The sequence below is a fragment of the Kogia breviceps genome, chromosome 1 (genome assembly GCF_026419965.1).
Source record: "Kogia breviceps isolate mKogBre1 chromosome 1, mKogBre1 haplotype 1, whole genome shotgun sequence".
In the NCBI taxonomy this organism is placed as follows: domain Eukaryota; kingdom Metazoa; phylum Chordata; class Mammalia; order Artiodactyla; family Physeteridae; genus Kogia; species Kogia breviceps.
In genome coordinates, this window is record NC_081310.1 from 174509095 (window position 1) to 174527290 (window position 18196).

An 18196-nucleotide genomic window follows, 5' to 3' on the forward strand; every position below is an offset into this window, starting at 1 on the left:
GATCACATAGAATAGCAAAATGTAAATTGCAGAAGCAAGATTCAAATTGTGGCAATCTGATTCCAAAACAAGATATTTGAAAGGAATTTATATTTACTGGCAAAACTGGTAGTCTATGCGTTTTCTTGTTCTGAAACAAAGACATTTAAAACTTAACACTAGCATTTAATGAGTACTAACAAACCAGAATTATAATACTATGGGGCTCTCAAAGCACTGATCCTTTAGAAATCTTAGTGTAGAGTTCAAAGTTCTGGACATTATGAATTCACTACTACCTCGTTTCTTCTCATCTAAGTTGCTTTACATATGTAAAAAAGTTAGCAAAAAAGACCCTAATAACAGTTCACAGAAAACGTAAAAAGATTACATACATACATCTATGTTTACCTCAGGCTATTCAATTTTTCAAAAGAATTAAACTACTTCACTTACCATTACAAGAGAAACATATAACTTTACACCTTGGAAGGTCAAAAAAAATAACTGTTATTTGATTAAATTTTTAGTAGGTTGCTCACTATACAGTTAAATGATAAAATATAATGGGCACGCAATAACCCCACTTACAGAGAATTTCAAATGAAAAGAATAGGAAAATAAGTTTCAGAAGTCATTATTTAAAGGTGAAGAGAAACACAGCTCCTATCATTTTAATTTCTGGAAATCTCTTGATAGAAAAACCTATTTCTGAAGAATCTATTAGAGGAACTAAAAGCAGAAGTAGCTTCTTTTACCTAAACCAAGGTGATTACTTCTTCAGAAAAAACAAAAACAAAAACAAAACCAAAACCACACAGAAAATTACAACCAAGATTCTGATCAAGATCTATGTAGGGAAGTAAAAGGGGCCATAATTTAAAATTATATACTTTGAGCAGTTTGAACAAGTTCTCTTCGGAAGAGCTGGTGAATTGAGAGATGAAATGTATTCAGTGATGCATGGTGTGGAGCAGAAAAGCTGAGTAGACCCTTTCCTCTGATAAGCAGTTTGCCCCTTTTGAAGAATTTTTTTACAGCCAGAACAGGAAACCTGAATAGCTGTGGTTGAAACTGAGGGAAGCATCTTATTCATGCCAGATGATGCCAGAGAGAGCTGAATGCCTGTAGTCATCTGAGAAGCTATAAACACAAAACAGGAAGGAAAAAAAATTAGTATTTACATAGAATTAAGTATGCATTCTTCCATTATCTCATAGAGGTTACTTCTCCTGGACTTGAAACCCAAAACAATCAACGCACTATTCAAAGGCATTCTAAAAAAGCAGAATAAACTGGCTATCACATTGGTCAGAATAAATATGATTAACTTAAGTAATTCTATTACCATTGTCTGAAAATGTAGTGTTTATTTTCAGGTCATTCTCCTGAGTTTTGGGCTGTTGGGCTTGACAATACTCCTAAAAAAGAGTTGAAAAATAATGAAAACAACCAATCAATAGAAAATGATATATTATGCTCAAGTCTGTTCAGTGAATTGCATAATTGAATTTAACATGGTTCATTAGCAAGCACTACCCTTTTGGTGACCTTTGGCTGATAACACCCATCAGTTACTACAATATTTTCTACTGTACCTGGATACGACTTTATAAATTTTTGTTAACACAGTCCCTCACTAGCTACTACAAAAAGAGAGTAGACATACTCAATAATGATACCTATTTTCCCTTCTTGTTCTGATCACTAATAGCTAATTGTCTTCATAAAGTCCTTAAACACAAAAATTGTTAGGTTTGGCTGAATGAGTCTTATGAAGGAGGACTTTTTTTCAAAGCAGCAGGCAATCTACCTAAACTTATCTATGTCTTTGAATGTCCACGGGCTGAAGGAGCAACGGGTACTTCCTAGATGGATACTATTCCCATTGTCACCAACTCAATGAGAGTCATACCCTTATTTGGTATTGATTTACTTTAGCTATTTCTAAACAGAATACTAGAAATTAATTAAAAATGAAATTACTTTTCATTTCACTATAAATTTCAGCTGGTTCATATATAAACATTCTAAGGAAATTTGGCCCTACTTACAAAACACTCACAGCTTGATTCAGTTTTTCCTTTATAGGTTCTTTAGCATTTGACATGTCTAAAAAAGTTTAAGGATAAATATGAAACTAATTTGGATAAACAAATAATAAAGAAAAATTCCAAGAATTTAAAATGTGCTAAATAATTCTACTACTTAATAGAGACAGCAGCATAAAAACATATAACTAGTTATTTGTACTGTTTCAAGTTAAGAAAAATGAAAACAAAAATGTGTTAACTTCAGTTAGGCCCATAATACCCTAAGCAATCCTTTTATCAACCCCCAAACCCACTTCCAAACAGTCCAACCTTCTCTCATATTCTTGCATATGCTCACTACAGCACTTACTGCACACCCTGTTATTACTTGGTCAACCGCTTTGGGGAAGGAATTAAGATTTTCAACTGATAAACCAGCACCAGCATAACAAAAATTTGTAATTAAATGCTACTCTAGAAAATAGAAAATAAGGTAAAATATCTACCTGAGCATTGTCAGGTTCTGCCTTAATTTCATCTAGCCTCTTCAGTTGTGGTGCCACTGCCTTGTCACATTCACCATCTGTTGTTGATTCTTTCATCTTACTATCTGATGCAATGAAATCCTCCAGTTCCAAATTAATGGGTTTTTTCTTGAAGAACAGTATCCAGATTCCTAAAATAAAATACAAACTGATAAAGAGTCTGATTTTTATTTTATTTATTTAGGCTCTGTTGGGTCTTTGTTGTTGCACACAGGCTTTCACTCTAGTTGCGGCAAGTGGGGTCTACTCTTTGTTGTGGTGCCCGGGCTTCTCGTTGCGGTGGCTTCTCTTGTTGCGCATCACGGGCTCTAGGCGTGCGGGCTTCAGTAGTTGTGGCTTGAGGGCTCTAGAGAGCAGGCTCAGTAGTTGTGGCACACGGGCTTAGTTGCTCTGCAGCATGTGGTATCTTTCTGGACCAGGGATTGAACCTGTTTCCCCTGCATTGGCAGGTGGATTCTTAACCACTGCACCACCAGGGAAGTCTCAAGAATCTGATTTTTTTTGTGTGTGTGTGGTACGTGGGCCTCTCACTGTTGTGGCCTCTCCCGTTGTGGAGCACAGACTCTGGACGTAGAGGCTCAGCGGCCATGGCTCACGGGCCCAGTTGCTCCGCGGCACGTGGGATCCTCCTTGACCAGGGCATGAACCCGTGTTCCCTACATTGGCAGGCAGACTCTCAACCACTGTGCCACCAGGGAAGCGCAAGAATCTGATTTTTAAACGTTAGTCCGTTCAAATATAGTAGTTTTCTGGAAGCACAAAACGTTCTTTCACAACACTAGCTTCCTTCCCTCATCCATTACTCCCCAATATAGCTTTGCTTTCTACACTTCTCCAGTAGATAAACCTTTATGCTTTTTTCTTGCATAGAGACTAGTCTCTATTTCTATTCCCTTAGGTCTCCTCTTCCCCTCTGTATTGGTTTCTCTCATAGAATCATTTAAATACATTCAAAAATTTCTAAAGCTACTGCCCTCCCTCTGACTATTCCCTTCACTTGTCTTTGAAATTCTCTCCTTCCCTGTTTTTTTTTTTTTTTTTTAAAGGCGAAGGTTTTTTTAATTTATTTTCTTTATTTGTTTGGCTGCGTCGGGTCTTAGCTGTGGCATGCAGGGGTCTTCGTTGAGGCTGCAGGATCTTTCGTTACAGTACGGGCTCTCTGTTGTGGCGCATGGGCTCCAGAGCACATGGGCTCTGTAGTTTGAGGCATGTGGGCTCTCTCCTTGAGGCGCTCGAGCTCAGTACTTGTGGTGCATGAGCTTAGTTGCCCCACAGCGTGTGGTATCTTAGTTCCCCAACCAGGGATCCAACCCACGTCTCCTGCATTGGAAGGCGGATTCTTTACCAATGGACCACCAGGGAAGTCCCTCTCCTTCCTTGACTCTTAAGACTCCAAGACCTATTTCTCCTCCTACCTCCTTGCCAGTCTTTTTCTCAAACATTTATTTCACCCGCTTCTGAATATCTGTGTTCCTCCAAAGCACAATTCCTCAGGACTCTTCTTGCTTGCTCTATGGGTACAACCTGGGATTCAACTATCATCTATAGGCTATTTTTCCCCTACATACCTGAGCTCTAGCCCATATACCCAATTGCGTATTAAATATCTCCACTTGTATGTTCTACAGGTCCCTCAAATCCAGGAGGTTTAAAATCATATTCTTATATTATCCACATAAATCTGCTTTACACATGTTCCCTTTCTTGGGAAATGGCACTATGGTATATACTCAATTTCCCAAGCCAGAAATCTAGGGATAGTCCTAAATGCCTCTTCTCCCAAAGTCCCCACATCTAATCACCAAATTAGATCAAATATACCTTCTAATTATGTCTTGAAGCTATTTTCCCATTATATTTAATGCCCCCCCACCCCCCCATCAACGGATTCCTTTTTGGTAAATAGGGTTAAGAAGAAACAACAAGCCCAAGATGGCCTTAACTGTGCTAAGCCCCACCAAGACTTATTGATAATACCTAACAGAACTGTAGTTTCAGCCTCTCTAAGGAGTGGAATTTTAAGCCAAGCAGTTTAATTTCCTGGTCAGCACTAGTGAATTAATCTGCCCAAGACCCCCTGCTTTCCCCTAAGGGAAGGTGATCCTGTCTAAACTAGTCCACTTTTTTAGCTTTCTTGTCCTACCCTCTTTCTGCGTATAAAAACATTCCATCTTATAAAGTTCCTTGAGTGCCCTGCTATTTACTAGATGGGATACTGCCAGATTCATGAATAAAGTCAGTTAGATCTTCAAATTTACTGCCTTGATTTTTTTTTTTTTTTAAAAACAACAGCTAAGGACTTCCCTGGTGGCGCAGTGGTTAAGAATCTGCCTGCCAATCCAGGGGACATGGGTTTGAGCCCTGGTCTGGGAAGATACCACATGCTGCAGAGCAACTAATCCCGTGAGCCACAACTACTGAGCCTGCACATCTGGAGCCTGTGCTCCGCAACAAGAGAGGCCGTGATAGTGTGAGGCCCACACACCGCGATGAAGAGTGGCGCCCGCTTGCTGCAACCAGAGAAAGCCCTTGCACAGAAACGAAGACCCAACACAGCCAAAAATAAATAAATAAATAATAAGAGTATGGACTTTATCCTGTAATTTAGCACTTTCCAAAGTATGTTCCTTGAAATGTCAAATATGAAGGATGTTCATAAACATCAACTCAACAAAAGCTTTCTGTTAAAAAAAAAAAAAGAATTCCATTTTATAACTTTTGAGGCACTACAGGAGCCTTTGATTGTGTAAGCAGATTAGCTCAGGGGGTCCCTGGAGAAAGAGAACCAGCAATGGCTTTCCTGACATAAGAGAACCCTTTTGGCCTAAGCCATTTTGTGATCTAAGCCTGGCTTCAATGGTTACCCTTGAACAGATCTCAGTAATTACTGATCTTGAGGGAATGTAGAAACAAGGGAGGAGCAGTCAAGAAACAACAGTGCAGCCTTGGGGCAAGGGTCCTGGCTCCTCAAGGGAATAACAATATATCTTTCAGTTCTGCAGGAACTAAGGCTCCCACCCAGGTGGAGGATGGAAAGATGATGCTGAGCCTCCAGACTTCAATCAACTAAAGCTTGGACTCTGTCGACCTTTCCTCCAATTCTATGCTGAATTCTCTGCTCAAGTCCCTTCATGAACAGGCATGTACCCTTAGCTTAAAACTTCCCCAATTTTGCTGTTGGGGAGATACTGCTTTGATAAAGATCCCCAGTGTTCTCCTTATTTGCTGCAAGTAATAATAAATAAATCCTTCCTTCTCCAGATCTTTGGCTTGGTTGTATCTACTGTCTTGACACCCACCAAGAGGCAAACCCAGTTTTCAGGTGTTCTTCTTTCTCCTTAACTGAAGTCTATTTTCCATTTTTCTTGTAGCTGCCACCTCCAATTCTAAATCCTTTGGAACTCTTTCCCTTCCTGCAATCCTAACTTGGCTGCAGAGGACAAGTCTCCTGGATTCCTCTTACATCACCTCCAAGAGAAAAGGATACTCTTAAAAAAAGGGCTTTACAACTAATGATTATGGAGGGTAGGAGATAAGTAAAACAGATATGGTCAAGTTAAAGTTCTTACTGGAGTAACTCCAGGTCTGTGATTTTATTCTAAGTTACGTTGAAAACCCCAAAGTTCTGTAATTGTCTTGTTATTTTTGAGGTTGGGACTTGGCCACTCAACTCACTGATCTTTAACTTAGCTCTTACTGAAAGCTCCTGTCGACTTAAAAAAGGCACAACATAAGCGTTGTGAGTTAAGTTGTTTGTTTTGGGTTTTTTTTGCGGTACGCGGGCCTCTCACTGTTGTGGCCTCTCCCGTTGCGGAGCACAGGCTCCAGATGCGCAGGCTCAGTGGCCATGGCTCACGGGCCAAGCCGCTCTGCGGCATGTGGGATCTTCCCGGATCAGGGCACGAACCCGTGTCCCCTGCATCGGCAGGCGGACTCTCAACCACTGCGCCACCAGGGAAGCCCCACGAGTTAAGTTTTATTTGGGGCAAAATGAGGACTATAGCCCAGGGAGACAGCATTTCAGATAGCTCTGAGAAACTGCTCCAAAGAGGTAGGGGGAAAGGTCAGTATATATGTGACTTTGGTGAAGGGGGAGTACATTTCTGCTAGTCACGAGGAGCAGTCATCACCATGAAGGATTTTAGTGCTTTTCTAGATATGAGGAGATAACAAGAATTGGGCTCATAAAATCGGCTCCTGAAAATATCTAACTATCTGAAGACCTGTTCTGCCAGTTTTTCCAAGAGCACAGTGCCTCATTTCTGCTCTCCACCCTGAACTCCTTTCAGGGGGTGTTGAAAGCCAGCAGCTGCTGCACACATGATTTAATCCTTGTAGAGGTAGTTAGCAAGTGCCAACGGCAAGTGCTAATTTGTAGTTGATACTCCTATCCCAAGGCAGAAAATTAAATAAGGCCTGACTGTGAAGTGCAACAGAAGCTCATATAGTCTCTGCTCAACCCATTTGAGCGTTACATACAACCAGCAAAGCAAAACTCACTGGAAATTAACTACTAGATTGTAGATTCCTTTCACCTGAAAGTAAACATGCTATTAAGTCTAAAGATCAATTAAAAATAAAACATCTAGGAATCCCTTTATACATGCCAGTCATCACACAGGCAAAGAACAGAAAGTACCCGGAAAGTGTAATTAATCTAAAATATACTTCTGGGACTTCCCTGCTGGTCCAGTGGCTAAGACTCTGCACTCCCAATGCAGGGTGCCGGGTTGGATCCCTGATCAGGGAACTAGATACCACATGTCACAACTAAGAGTTCACATGCTGCAACTAAGAGTTCGCATGCTGCAACTAAACATCCCACGTGCCACAACTAAAAGATCCTGCAGGCCACAACGAAGATCCTGCACCTGGCAGTGAAGATCCTGCATGCCGCAACTAACACTTGGCACAGCCAAATGAATGAATGAATGAATGAATAAATAAAGTATTAAAAGGCAGAGCACTTAAATATTTAAAAATATATATATACTTCTGAAGTAGAGGAAAATGGTATATAACATTTCTTTAGTTACTAAAAAACCAAAAAGAGCAAAAGACATATACAAATAACAAATTCATTACTTCCTTTTTCAATACAATGCACAAAGGAGTAAAATAAGTCCTAGAGACCTCTTTTTAACATAGTCCCACCCATCTTCCCAAACTGGGGCTAAACTATATATGTTGGAGACTATTAGTCGTCATAGGATAAATATCTTTCTGCTAGTTAGTACTACTTGGTAATAAGTAATTTAAAACATTTTAGTTTAAACCAAAGAGGGATATATCATGGAACAGAAAACAAAATTCACATGTTTTTAAAGGAAAACATGAGTATCAGAAAGAGAAAGTTAAAAAAAAAATCATCTCATTCAAAATCGTGTCAGAGGGCTTCCCTGGTGGCGCAGTGGTTGAGAGTCCGCCTGCCGATGCAGGGGACACGGGTTCGTGCCCTGGTCTGGGAAGATCCCACATGCCACGGAGCGGCTAGGCCCGTGAGCTGTGGCCACTGAGCCTGCGTGTCTGGAGCCTGTGCTCCGCAATGGGAGAGGCCACAACAGTGAGAGGCCTGTGTACCACAAAAAAAAAAAAAAAAAAATCATGTCAGAAACTCCCACAAAACCATAAGGAATAAATTTATACTAGGAAGTAAAAGACCAATATACTGAAAATGATATAACATTGACAAAAGAAACTGAACATGGTTCAAAGAAATGGAAAGACATCCCACACTCTTAGATTGGAAGAATTAATATTGTTAAAATGGCCATACTACCTAAAGCAATCTACAGATTTAACGTAATCCCTATCAAAACACCCATGACACTTTTCACAGAAGTAGAACAAATAATCCTAAAATTTATAGGGAATCATAAAAGACAAAGAACAAAGCCAGAGGCATAATGCTTCCAGATTTCAGACTATACTACAAATCTATTGTTATCAAAACAGCATGGTATTGGCATAAAAACAGACATACAGATCAATGGAACATAATAGAGAGCCCAGAAATAAACCCACACACCTATGGTCAATTAATTTATGACGAAAAGGCAAGAAAATACAATGAAGAAAAGACAGTCTTTTCAGCAGCTGGTGTTGGGAAAGCTGGACAGTTACATGTAAATCAATGAAATTAGAACACTCCCTCACACTGCATACAAAAATAAACTCAAAATGGTTTAAAGACCTAAATATAAGACGCCACAAAACTAGAAAGGAACAAAGGCAAAACATTTTCTGACATAAATCATAACAGTATTTTCTTAGATCAGTCTCCCAAGGCAAAACAAATAAAAGCAAAAATAAACAGGACCTCATCAAACTTAAAAGCTTTGGCACAGCAGAGGGCACAATCAACAAAACAAAAGACAACCTACAGAATGGGAGAAAATATTTGCAAATGATGTGACCGACAAGGCCTTAATTTCCAACATATAAAAACAGGTCATACAACTCAATATCAAAAACCCTAAACAACCCAATCAAAGAATGGGCAGAAGACCTAAATAGACATTTCTCCAAAGAAGACATACAGATAGCCAACAGGCATATGAAAAAATGCTCAACATTATTAGAGAAATGCAAATCAAAACTACAATGAGGTATCACCTCACACCCATCAGAATGGCTATCATGAAAAAGTCTACAAATAATAAATGCAGGAGAGGGTGTGGAGAAAAGGGAACTCTCCTACACTTCAGTGGGAATGTAAATTGGTGCAGGCACTATGGAGAACAGTAAGGAAGTTCCTTAAAAAACTAAAAATAGGGCTTCCCTGGTGGCGCAGTGGTTAAGAATCGCCTGCCAATGCAGGGGACATGGGTTCAAGGCATGGTCTGGGAAGATCCCACATGCCGCGGAGCAACTAAGCCCATGCACCACAACTACTGAGTCTGCACTCTAGAGCCCATGAGCCACAACTACTGAGCTTGTGAGCCACAACTACTGAAGCTTGCGCTCCTAGAGCCTGTGCTCCTCAACGAGAAGCCACCACAACAAGAAGCCTGCGCACCCAACAAAAAGTAGCCCCCACTTGCTGCCACTAGAGAAAGCCGGCACACAGCAACAAAGACCCAAAACAGCAAAAAATAAATAAAATAATTAATTTAAAAAACCCCCCAAAACGCTAAAAATAGAGCTACCATATGATCCAGCAATTCCACTTCCAGGCATATATCAGGAAATGATGAAAACTGATTCAAAAACATACGTGCACCCCAATGTTCATAGCAGCACTATTTACAATAGCCAAGATATAGAAACAACCCAAGTGCCCATTAACAGATGCCTGGGTTAAGAAGATTGGTATATATATATACAATGAAATATTATTAGGCCATAAAAAAGAATGAAACATTGCCATTTGCAGCAACAAGGATGGACCTAGAGAATATCATACTAAGTGAAGTAAGTCACTCAAAGACAAATATGATATCACTTATATGTGGAATCTAAAAAATAATACAAATAAGTCTATACACAAAATAGAAACAGACACAGAAAACAAACTTACAGTTACCAAAAGGAAAGGGGAGGGGGAGGGATAAATTAGGAGTATGGGATTAACAAATACAAACCTCTATACATAAAATAGATAAGCAACAAGGATTTACTGTATAGCACAGTAAAGATATATATATATTCAATATGTTGTAAAAACCTATAATGGAAAATAATCTGAAGAAATATATGTATAACTGAATCACTCTGCTGTACACCTGAAACTAACACAATATTGTAAATCAACTATACTTCAATAAAACAAACAAACAAAAACCCTTACGACTGCAAAGAAATTGCAAGCTATTAAGATTTACTTCTAGACACATAGAAAGACCTCCAGATGGAAAGTATACACTTTCCTCCTGGAAAATTAGTACAATATTGCATACATAAACCTGTTCATGAAAAATTAATCAACTGTCAATCTAAGAAAGAGAGAATTTCCCTCCCCACTATACTTGTGCTCTTACTGTTCTACTTGCAAAGTCATTTCTGCCTATTCAAATTCTACTCAGCTTCTAAACCAACTCAGCTCCAGATTTTATCAAATTGGCAAGAATTAAAAATAAGATATGCCTAGATAAGATAAATCTAGGCATAACAGAATAGCTTTTAGTATGCTAAATTATTCCACTGGAAACGATTATAAAATTAACAGGCTTTACCTCTGAGGGTACCTTCCAGGATAAAGGAAAATGCCCAAGCAGAGAATAGTAGCATAGTGAACTAAGGAGATAGGAGTTCTGGGTGCCTATGTAGTTGGAACTCAAGAGGCACAATCTGGGAGGCAAGAACCTCAGAGAAATAAGCCCCCAAATTTGCACACAAATATTCCCCTCCTCCACTTATTAGTTAACCCCTAAACTGCACATCTACAGAGCAAGACTCCAAAAAACCTAGCAGAAAACAGCAGTTGGGAGGCTAAAAGAGATTACAGTAGCTTTGCAAAGCTAAGAACAGTTGAAATTTAAGCCCAGCTAAGGGAGAGGGGACTTGGTAAAGATGTGGACTTTCAGTTGAGACTCCAGGAGGCCAAGCCCTAAGAGTAAGGGCCACAACCCAGGAGAAGACTACTTCCTAGAAGAAAGGGCAAACCTAAATAGATCAGCCCTTATTAATGTCTAACAGAATCCCTCAACAGGATCAATGTAATCTGCTAGTACTATCTGCACGCCTAAATGAACTGCAGTCTTCTCTGGAGGAGTCTCTCAAAATTTTCACCCACAATGTCCAGAATAAAAATGTATGAGCACTCCCCCAACCCCCGCAACAAACAAAACTGAAGGGACTTCCCTAGTGGCGCAGTGGTTAAGACTCCGTGCTCCTAATGCAGGGGGCCCAGGTTTGATTCCTGGTCAGGGAACTAGATCACACATGCATGTCACAACTAAGAGTTCGCATGCCACAACTAGGGAGCCCACCTGCCACAACTAAGACCCAGCGCAACCAAATAAATAATTTAATCAAACAAAACAAAACTAAAAACCAAGGGGAAAAAAGACAACAGAAACAGACCCACAGTGTGACTCATATTGATGTTAGCAGGCAAGAACTTTGATGTGTTTAAGAAAATACAGAAAAAGATGGAAAAGTTCAGCAGAATCCTGGAATTCAATTTTTTAAAAAATCGTGGGAATTTGAGAAATGGAAAGTAAAATAGGAAAATTAAGAATTCAATAGATGAATTTAATATCAAATTAGTGAACTAGAAGACAGGTTAGTAGAAAGTAGTCAGACTGATACACAGAAGGATAAAAATACAAATAATGTAAGCAACATGTGGGAAATAGCAAAATGGTCTGACACACACGTAAACTGAGCCTGAGAATATGAGAAAACAGGCAACGAAACAGGAGCAACATTTAAAGAAATACTGGCTGGACAATTTCCCCAAAATGAACAAAAATTTCAAACCACATGAATTCAAGAAGTTCTGTGAATAAAAATAAGATAAACATAAGGAAAAGACAACTCTGCACATCAGAGTCACACTGGTGAAAACCAAAGATAAAAAGAAAATCTTAAAGGCAACTAGAAAAAAAGGACATTAACATACAGGGTAACAAAAATAAGAATGAAGGCTGTCTTGTCAGAAACAATGAAGGCCAGAGGCCAATGGAATAACTTTAAAATGCTGGGGGGATAAAAAACTCTCTAAAATTCTATAGTCAGTAAAAACATCCTTCAAAAATAAAAGTAAAGTAAGGGCATTTTCAGATAAATGAAAACGGTGAGAATTTATCACTAGCAAAACTACACTGTAGAAATGCTAAAGGGAATTCTTTAAGCTCAAGTGAAAAAAATACTCAATGGAAATTAGGCATAAAGACTGGAAAGGAAAAACTAAGCAAATTGTCTTTATTTGTAGACAGCATGATTGTATATACAGTAATCTCTAAGCAATCTCCTCTTCTCCCCAACCCCAATAAAAACTACTAGAATAAGTGAATTTAGCAGGATCATAGGCTAATTCAAGGTCAATATTTTAAAATTTCCTCTCTCATCACTTCTCGTCACCATTGTACTAGGGTTTCTAGCCAGGTTAATAATACAAGAAAAAAAATCTAAAATCGTCATTACTTATAGATGACATGTTGTGTACACAGAAAATCCAAAAGGATTTCCAAATAACTATTGAAATTATTAAGTAAATTTAGCAAGGTCAATATTTTTAAAAATCAATTATATTTCTTTGTAGTAGAACAATTAAAAATTTAAAAATTTAAAATAACTATTTTCTATAGTGTCATAAAACATCAAATATTGGAATAAATCTAATGAAATACGTCAAGATCTCTAGACTGAAAACAAAACAATGCTGAGAGAAATACAATAAGATCTAAATAAATGGAGAGAGACAGCGATTGACTCAATATTAAGTCAGTTTTCCCCAAACTGAGCTACAGATCAAAATCCCAGCAGTTTTTGTTGAACCTGCAAGATCATCATAATGTACCTAAAATGTATACACGACCTCGAATAGGCACTACAATCTCAAAAAAGAAAAAAATTTGAGGACTTACTAAAAAGCTACAGTAGTTGTTCGGTATGGACACAAGCAAAAATAAAATGAGTAATGTAAGAGTCCAGAAGCAGGTATACTCTTATTTCTTTGCATTACAGCTACTTCTTTACGCATTACACTTTCCGAAGATTTGTTTTATTCGTTGAGCTCTGCAAGCTCTTTTACTGGAATGATATGAAGACTGGAGGCAGAAGGCTAAATGCTTCTCAAACCAAACTAAAATGTCCATTTTTAGGTCTGCAGGCAATGCAGAGCCACCACTGATGAAGTGCATAGGTACTGGGGTTATAGAGATAATTACCATGTGCAGGCTCTCATAACACTCTGCCTAGCACAATGTAAGCATATATGAGGTACAAAGCAGAAATGAGGTAAGAGAAGATGGTCAAAGAAGTCTTAGAAGGTTAAATTTGAGCTAGGTTTTCAAGTAGGTGCCTATGAAGCAATGATGGGGGATATTCCAGATATAGGGACAGTATGTGGAAAAACACAAATATATGGGAACTATAAGAAGTGGAGTTATTGATGAAGATAAAATGCAAGAGTGCTAGTGGAAGGAAATGAAGTTGGAAAAGCAGATGCGGTTCATATCCGGAAAGCCCTTAAATACCAAAAACCTTGAACTTAAGTCTTGTACATCAGTAGCTTTTGGGGTTCAGCAAACACTTCATTCTTTAAGTAAAAATTTACTTTAAAAAAACTAATAAAATTATGAGATACACTTAACTGTGTTACATACCAAACGTGAAGTATTTTGGTGACCTCCAAAGCATTAATTTGTGCTAGATTAACAGAGACCTTCAGAAAATAGCTTTTCCTGCCATCAGGGTGAATATAATTCAATGCCTTGTAGCTGTGTCATTGATGAGGAAATTTACAGCTTTGAACCTATACTTTTTGGGTTCTGAACTGTATATGTCCACTCACAGAAAATCCTAGAAAGGAATTTACTGTTTTAGCAAGGGCATCTACTCCTTTAACTAATACTCTTGCCTCAACCTAAGAGTTAAATGCGCAGTGTTAGGACTAAATGTAGTTCTTGTTATAAATTTCGGGGGCTTCTTGTCTTATATATTTGTGATGAGGAATACAAGCTATCGTCAGATGTTATCAGTGATTCAACTCTTAAAGAGAAAATTCTCCACTTACCTACTTTCCAATCAGTTTAATTGAAAAGTATGATGAGATTGTAACCTGAAAAAGTTAAAAAAGTCACCGTTTGTAAACATTAGTCCATGCAACCAAGATACTTTCGGTTCAATCTTGTACACAAAAACAAAATACTAACATAAAATGACAAAGATTGCACCTTCATCTAATCAAAATTTCAAATCCCATTTCAAGACGAGCCATTTATAATAATTTAAAAATATCTTTTATTTAAGATCCCATGTACAACTCTATTTGCAAAAGGAGTTCCATGATTTTTTTTTTCAGTTTGAAAAAAAATCACCGCTTAATGAGGGAGAGCCACAGGTGTGATCAAAATAATGTTTTAGAAACGGAGGCCATGGAGAAAGACCGAAGGCTGAAGGCAGTTACGGCGCAGGAGCAGGGTAGGGGCCGAGAAACGCAGGAAGCTGGGGGGATGGCGGGGTTGGGGGGCAAAACGCCCCGACTCTCTGTGGACTAGGTTAAAGGAGACGACAAACACTATCCGGGGGCCTGACCCTGAATTCCCGGCCCCCACATGGCGGCATACGCACGCAGGGCTGAGTCCCTAGAACCTCGGCCCTCCCAGACACTTCATCCTTCCTCCGACTGGCCAAACTCTCCGCCCGTCTCTGGTAAAGCACAGAAATAAAGACCGACACTACAAGCGCTTAAAGAGGCTTACTAATTTCTCTCACCGACGGTCGCCGCGATACGTTTCTCAAAAGAACTTCAACGGAAAACGGTCGCGCAATCCCCACCCCTTCCCCGTCGTGCTCTGCGGCCGAGCATGCGCAGTGCATCCGCCCCACCCCCCACCCGAGGCGCTGGGCCACTTTGCCGTCAATAGGAAAAGGCAACCTTGGGGGTAGGTTAGGGGATTGTTTAGATCCATGACTAGGGACTAAGGAGTTTAGCCCTGAAGCCCTATGTATTATAGGTGGCAGCCAGATTTGGACATTTCTTTTTTTATTTTTAAAAATAAATTTATTTATTGGCTGTGTTGGGTCTTCGTTGCTGCGCACAGGATTTCTCTAGTTGCAGCGAGCAGGTTTCTCATTGTGGTGGCTTCTCTTTGTTGGGGCGCACGGGCTTCAGTAGTTGTGGCTTGCGGGCTCTAGACCGCAGGCTTAGTAGTTGTGGCACACGGGCTTAGTTCATAGTCATGTGGGATCTTCCCAGACCAGGGATGGGACCCCTGTCCCCTGCATTGGCAGGCGGATTCTTAACCACTGTGCCACCAGGGAAGTCCACAAAATCCTGTCTTTTAATAAATGTACTCATGAGCAATTCCTAACAATAAATGTGTTTTACTTTCTAGGTTCATAAAGTTTGTCTCACTGAGCAAGATAAAGCAGTTGAGCCTATAAGATGTATAGGCTCCTGTTTCTAATGAATGACTCTTAAAAGTAAAAAATAGCCATGAGATAAGCCTTACGTTTTGTGTAGCAACTTTAAGAGAACTGGAGCAGTGAGTGCATACCCCTGCTTCTGATAACAGGACTGAGGAAAAAGAAAAAAAACACTATAAAAAAATTGAATCCTGGTTCTGGGTGAGGACTTCCATCGGGTGTGCAAACTGCTTGTTCATGGGGCAGTTATATAATTTTTGAGATATTAATTTGTGTTATTTGTGGTACACTTTTCCTCCCTTGCATCATCTCAGGGATTTTAGTAGGACCAAAAGCAGAACCTGTTGGAAGTCAAGAGCTGGTCTCGTGTTTTGTAGAAATTCAATCTGACTGAAAAGAGTATGAAAGTATCCAGGGAGGGAGGGAGGGAGAGAGAGAGAGAGAGAGAGTTGTTTGGGGAGACAGGAGGCAGAGACGTACCTTAGAGGAAACCAAGGAAGAAAATATTTCAGAAGTACAGGAAGAGGATGAAGGTCTATAGTTCTGTGATTTTAGGGGACCTGCAACATGTTCTTCAACCGTATTATGGGGAGAGTGCTGGACCCTGAGAATAAGGAGTTACATCCTTGCCGAAGACACTCTCATGATCAAGTCACTGGTCCTGATGAGAACCTGCAGACTGGGGCAATGGTCATCTCTGATGTAACCAGTCTGGACTACTGAGCTAATAGCTGCAGAGATTCCATGATGCTTTGGTGGCGAGTAAGACCCACCATCGGACCTATACATACCTCTGGTGGCATTCTTCTTGGGAACACCAATAATGACTGAGATTAAATTTTCTGCCAGTGTAGAAGCATGAGGTCTCAGATTTAGATTTAAGCTGATTATGAGAAAATAAGTAAGTTATTTGCTCCATACCTGCCTATGTCTTAAAATTCATACCTGTTACTTTTGGGTGAAGCATGGGAACCCAACTTATTTCCTGGAGTTACCTCTTTTAAATAAATATCTAAAGAGAGAAGCCCAGTAGGAGCCAAGCCATAGTCCAAGAAAAGCCCTCAGGATCTCATCCATAATCAAAGACATTCATACCCTTAGGAAAACACCTAGATATTAAGAGTATCCTGCTTTTGGCCCAAGAGTAGGAGTTCAGAAAGAATGGGAATTAATACCACAACTTTATTCTTTGTATTCTATGCCCCCCCAAAATAGGCTTCATTTATTTTTTTAAAGTCTAGTGCTAAAATTGCTTCATTTGATTATCCTATTTGGGTAGTATATCCATTTAGCATGCTTGTTTGCAAGTATTATATAACTCAACTTTAACAGGTTTAAACAATAAAGGGAATGCATTGAGTCATAAAATTGAACAGTATAGAAAGAGGATAAACTCAATGCTTGTCTGGACTAGGTTGTGTCTTTCTGTAATTCTCTCAGCTCTACCCTCTTTTTTTTTAAGTTGAAATATAGTTGACTTATGTACGTTAGTTTCAGGTGTATTACATAATGAAGCTCTGCCTTTGAAAAAATTTTTAAACATCTTTATTGAAGTATAATTGCTTTACATTGTTGTGTTAGTTTCTGCTGTATAACAAAGTGAATCAACTATACATATACATGTAGCCCCATATCCCCTTCCTCTTGTGTCTCCCTCCCACTCTTCCTATCCCACCCCTCTATGTGGTCACAAAGCACCAAGCTGATAGCTCTGCCTTCTTTGATTGACTTTATTTTCAAGCTGGCCTCCTTCATGGTAGCAAGCTCATTACCATTGGAGTATACTTTCTCATTCACAGCCAGCTGGCCTATCTGGGATCTTGTGCTGATTTTGAACCAATTAGTGTGGTAAGGAGTCTAGGATACTGTTACTGAATTATACCAATCAGGGACAGCCCTTGGAATTGAGTGGTAGTATCAGTCCTCTTTGAAGCACATGGCTACCACTCAGTGAGGACATTAGAATGGAGGATTGCATAAGTAGCATGATTTCAAATACATTTAAAAAAATAAGTCATGGAAAGAAGATAAGGGAAAATACGCTAAATGTAAAGAATTGTTGTCTTTGAGCCAATGAGACTGAGGGTAGATTTCTTTATCCCTTACAACTTAAAATATTTATTTATTTATTTATTTATTTATTTATTTATCTCCCCCACCACTCCAACCATAACCTTGTATCACTTTTATAATTGGGAAAAAATCTTCATAAATTTGTTGGGAAAAAAAATCAAGAGTCAAAGAACGATGCAAAACAGTAGTGTGAGATTTCACCAGCTTGTGAGTACGTAGCTAACTGGCAATAAGTGGAACAATGTGCCACAGGGAGAGTAAGAATGTGTCAATTCTGTTTGTCTCCTTGAAGAGCCCGTCTCCCTTCTCAAAGTTCTTTATGCTAAAAAAATTTTTTTTAAAGCACCTTAATTATGTGTCTCAGGACAATTATTTGAAATATATTTTGGACTTTATTTGCTGGTTATCGCACAAAAAAACTCAGACGAAACTCTTTGTGAGTCTTGCTCGGCATCTCTGCCTCACATGCACTTTCTCTGTTTCTGAAACTGGATGTCTTTGCCTCTTACATCTCATCTCCTAGCACTT

At 39.2% G+C, this 18196-nt stretch overlaps 1 protein-coding gene across 20 annotated transcripts in view; it reads right to left on the reverse strand.

Annotated features, from left to right (window-relative positions):
• The window catches only part of ZMYM1 (zinc finger MYM-type containing 1), a 37720-nt gene extending 22684 nt beyond the window's left edge, over positions 1-15036 (reverse strand). For 4 of the 20 annotated variants that reach the window (XM_067011846.1, XM_067011830.1, XM_059046777.2 and 1 more), the window contains exons 1-5: positions 14929-15036; positions 14241-14285; positions 2519-2688; positions 1328-1400; positions 873-1122 (exon numbers count right to left, since the gene is read on the reverse strand). In XM_067011846.1, coding sequence (XP_066867947.1) covers positions 873-1122; positions 1328-1400; positions 2519-2614 — 419 coding nt within the window. In that variant the 5' untranslated portion in view covers positions 2615-2688; positions 14241-14285; positions 14929-15036. Of the gene's footprint in view, positions 1-97; positions 131-872; positions 1123-1327; positions 1401-2518; positions 2689-14240; positions 14286-14928 lie in introns of those variants that run through there. The other 16 variants (XM_067011843.1, XM_067011826.1, XM_067011810.1 and 13 more) reach the window with 10 other exon arrangements.
• Between the last annotated feature and the right edge of the window lie 3160 nt (positions 15037-18196).